The sequence below is a fragment of the Cryptotermes secundus genome, unplaced genomic scaffold (assembly GCF_002891405.2).
Source record: "Cryptotermes secundus unplaced genomic scaffold, Csec_1.0 scaffold248, whole genome shotgun sequence".
Lineage (NCBI taxonomy): Eukaryota > Metazoa > Arthropoda > Insecta > Blattodea > Kalotermitidae > Cryptotermes > Cryptotermes secundus.
Genome location: NW_019737984.1, coordinates 972830 through 977334, shown reverse-complemented (window position 1 = coordinate 977334; position 4505 = coordinate 972830). Strand labels below are relative to the sequence as shown.

The 4505-nt window shown below is 39.6% G+C and overlaps 1 protein-coding gene across 2 annotated transcripts in view; it reads left to right on the top strand.

The window, feature by feature from the left end:
- The window catches only part of LOC111870588 (sodium- and chloride-dependent GABA transporter ine), a 134394-nt gene continuing 129889 nt past the window's right edge, over window positions 1–4505 (top strand). Inside the window, exon 1 of one of the 2 annotated variants that reach the window (XM_033753903.1) lies at window positions 1–87. In XM_033753903.1, the coding sequence (XP_033609794.1) occupies window positions 26–87 (62 nt within the window). In that variant the 5' untranslated portion in view covers window positions 1–25. The other variant, XM_023862987.2, reaches the window with a different exon arrangement.

Below are 4505 nucleotides of genomic sequence, written 5' to 3'. Positions count from 1 at the left end.
CTACCAGATGACAGTGTAAGCACAAATGGCAAGTCTAGGCAGGCTGTTACTGGAGACGTATGGAGGCCACTCGAACCATTCACATAGGTTAGTATCGTTAGTATCGTGGTACTGTAGGTTGAAGTTAGTTCGGAATTAAAGGCTCTTGGCTCTAGGTTGTGCAGTGCAATAGGTCGATGTGTGGCGTACGTATGTGTCCCGGGCCTATTTGATATTCAGTGAGACAGGTGAGTGTGCTTTAAAAACAAAGTTTAAGTCAGTAACAGTCTCTTTTCAGCGTAAATATCTGCTACTAAAGGGCAAAGACATTTCTTTCAAGCTTACTCTGAAAACGTGCAATTGTATGATGAAGCCTTGAGTTGACAGTTGTCAAAATGGTGTAGGAGGTTATGCTTTGTTATTTTTAAGAGCTGTTAATAACTGAGTATATAAACGTTTTGTATAACGACTCGATGACGTATATTTGTTCATTTCACGTAAAGGGTAACGAGTAACGTTGTCAAATGGAAAAAATAAAATTCCTATAGAATGTGGTTCGAAGTTCCTAGTATATTTACGCGTATACGGTAAATATCAGACTATGACGTGCACTTATAAGATACAATGTTATACCAATTTTATATACTTTAATTTTCGAATATCAAAATTACAAATCATAAAAATCTTATTCTCTATCGACCTACTGCTAACTTAATAAGAGTGTCCGTAGTATCAGTTTTATTGCTACTTATGTGTGCAGAAAGCATAAAATGAATGCAAATTGAGCTGGTGTCTGTCCGTCGCCCGGCATACTTCACCTACTACCTGGCGGATTTAGATTAAATTTGATATTGGAGATCCACGGCGACTGTGAGGATTATTGTGGCGACATGTAGGCTGGTAGATGTCCTCTGATATTTCGGATGAATGTGATACCAGTATCTTTAGTCCTCTACTCTGAAGATGGAGATATTCCTCCGGAATATCTACCATACACCGTACTACCCGGTGTCAGGTGCGTAAGTCGACTCTTTGAGACATCTGATACAGCAAAAAGCCTCGTTTACCATACTGAAGTTTAGTAGACCCCATGTAAGGGATTTTGAAAGGGGGTTGGGGAAAGTAAAGTCATTAACTGAATGCAGCTAAGCGTTCTTGAGAAGCTAGTAGTTTTCCACCTAGTTAAAATATATTGTAATGTAACCTAAAATTGTATTTACGTTTCCGCAAAATCCCGCCAATGAAACTTATTCAGAGCCACTCGAATCCAGCCTATGCTCTCATGCCATATTCCTTTCAAATTTATATTTATGTTGTCGCCCTATCTACACCTAGTTCAACCGAGCCGTTTCATCTTTAAAATTTTTCCGATTTTAAATGTATATACGAGTATACATATTTCTTGCCTGCCAACTTTAGCGGAGAGAGGGTGTCGCGTGGTCAGCACAACGAATCCCCACAGCCGTTAATTTAGGTGTTCTAGACCGGAGCCGCTATTTCCTTGAAATAGCTCCTCAGTTATCCTCACGAGGCTGAGTGGGCCCCGTTCGAGACCCAGTACTTCTCAGAAAATCTTGTAGCGCCGGGAATCGAACGCGGACCTCTGGATCTGTAGCCAGGAACTCTGACCACTAGACCACAGTTGGCACTAACTGCGCCGACGAGCGGCGGTTGCTCGGTCGGTATAGCTCGCTTGCGGACTAAAACCACGTAGTTTGTTTTTATTTGTATATTTCTTACTTACCCCGCTCTGTACATGAGGAAACATAGGAATGTATGTAAGCATTTGTCTCCTTGTGAGAATATCACAAAAAAAAAAATTCGATAATGAAAATATCAAAATTCATGTCACCATCGGATTTTAAATTTTGAATCACAGAAATTGTAGTTGAAAGTGTGTTTGCATTGTATTCATTGTGTGTGGTGTGTCCTTTGTTATTTATATAGTTTTGTGTGCTGTGTTATGTTCGAATGTAGTGTGTTACTTGTGTGTTGCTTCTTATTGTAGTACCACTGCCACCGGTTAAAACCCCATTTGCAGCTAAAATAAATAATAATAACAATTTCAGTCTGAACAATTCCCTCCCTGAACTACCAGGCTTTACCGCGCCTTCTTCACTAGTTGAACACCAAATACGTATAATTTTTAACAGGCAAATAATGAGTGAATATATGCATTTATTGAGAATGTTCATCAGTAACATCTATTTTGAAGTGCCCAGTTCCGCTTTTATGAAATTCAGTCGCAATGAAGCGGTTCTGCGATTTTGATCCTTGCGGCGATTAACCATAAAGCTACATAGCGTCAGAGGTACGCCTAGGTACTTTTCGATCAAACTACACGGCGCCACATTCCCATACGACCATCACCTTCATTGTACTAGTAGTAGTAACTTGATATATTGATACGACATAACTACTAGGCCCCTACTCCTAAATTCTTGAGTGATACATTGCCTTCTACGTTGATATTTAGAAATGTACCGATGTCTCGAAACATTAAGACTACATCTGACGTCTTTAAAGCCATGTTTCTTATTTTCGGTTGATTCATAATGTAAACAAAGTAATTCATAATTATGTTAGCCTCTGGATAGAGACATGATTATTTTAAATGCGTAAATTGTTCGTCAGGTCTCTTCTTCGGTTGTGGGGACAGAGTAGTCTTGTTAGTTATGTTGTAACTACCTGAAACACACGGTAGCGTAGTTGGTTGAGGCATTATGCTACAAGCCGGAAAGTCGCGGGTTCGATTTCCGATGAGGTCATTTGATTTTTCAATTGACCTAATCTTTCCAGCTGCACTATGACCTTGGGGTCGACTCAGTCTCTATCAGTAATAAGTACCAGAAATCTTCCTGGGAGGTAAAGGGCGGTCGGCGCATAAAACTAAAAATCTCACTGCCATTTATATGCCGATTTTCTCGAAAATGTGGGAGTCTCGACGTCTCACAACTCTATGGGTCTCCACAGTCTATTACAGGAATAGAATTACCTTTTTACCTGAAGCGCCAGTTAGACTGGTCTGAATTAGGAGATGAAAGAATTTTCTGATATACCGAACTCAGAATATTTAGGCTGTGCTCCGGGTTATTCGCTCAGGGGTCTCCCCAAAACAGAAATAGAATCTGCGGATTTCATTGAGACATTTGTTTCTTTAATATCACGAAAAGTTTGTTTATATTTTAGTTATTATAAAAAATAATAATAAAAATGTCACATCCTGAATATTTTGCTACTGGTAGGTAGAGAATCTAGTAGGCTGTTTCGGGTTTTGTTCTCAGATATGACTTGTAAACGTTTCCATTTTAAAGAATCCACACATTTCAGAAGTACCGCCTCTGTGGTCTACTGCTCAGAGTTCCTAACTACAGATCTAGAGGTCCCGGATTCGATTCCAGGCTCTACCAGATTTTCTGAGACGTTATGGGCCTGGAACGGGGTCCACTCAGCCTCATGAGGATAATTGAGGAGCTACTTCAATGGAAAAGTAGCGGCTCCGGTCTAGAAAATCGAAATTAACGACCGTGGGAATTCGTTGTGCTGACCACGCGACACCCTCTATCCGCTAAAGTTGGCACTAACTTCGCCGACAAGCGGCGGTCTCTCGGTCGGTATAGTTCGATTACGGACTAAAGTCACGGAGTTTTTATACACATTTCAGAAATCATTTACTCAGAAAAACGTATGATACAAATTCCAACATACGAGACTCGATTTATTAAAAGTTGAAATTCGTCTTCAAATTAGGTGTTCATACATTTTCAGAAGGAGAGTTTACGGGACTGTTAGTTTTTCCTTTGTTCCAAATATGACAGACCTAATAAAGGCTGCAGATACTATGTAACTTTCTGCATTCTCACAAATTCCATAAAGAATTGAAAAGGCAATGGAGATTAAATTCTGAAATCTCCTGAAAGCCTACTGAAGACTGCTATATGAGTCCTTAAAGAAAATACTGCTTTAGTTCTTTAAAATAGGCCACCATATTTTCAATTTCAAGTTCATATATCTCATATCTCGTTTTATTTTAAGTAACGTTTGCAGTTGATTCATTGTTGATTAATATTGTTAAATATTTCCCAGTCATAATTTATATGAGCTGCTTGTTTCTCCCATCCAAGTCGGAAGCTCAGCCCACTGCTGTCTCCTGGGTTCTGCAACGTAACACGATGTTCTATATAAATAATTGTATTTTGTTTCTGCCAAGATACGCACCACTGACAATCTAGCAGGGAGTGAATCTCGTTAGTAACCGCTTTAAAACAAATATTCATAGAGGAAATGAAACACTGCGGCACATTTCTCTTTTTCAACAAGATCATATTGCACAGTTTGGCCAGTTGTGTCTTGGAATCCACATTTAAAATATTTCGATAGTGTAGAGTTCGAAAAGAAGTAGCAATGACTTCTGTACTTTGAACCAGCCAAATGGCTGCGATAACCCGCTTGTCGCAGACCGTAACAGAAGTACACGAGTTCCCGACGGTGAGAAACCGCTCTATAATCGCATCAGCTTGTATATT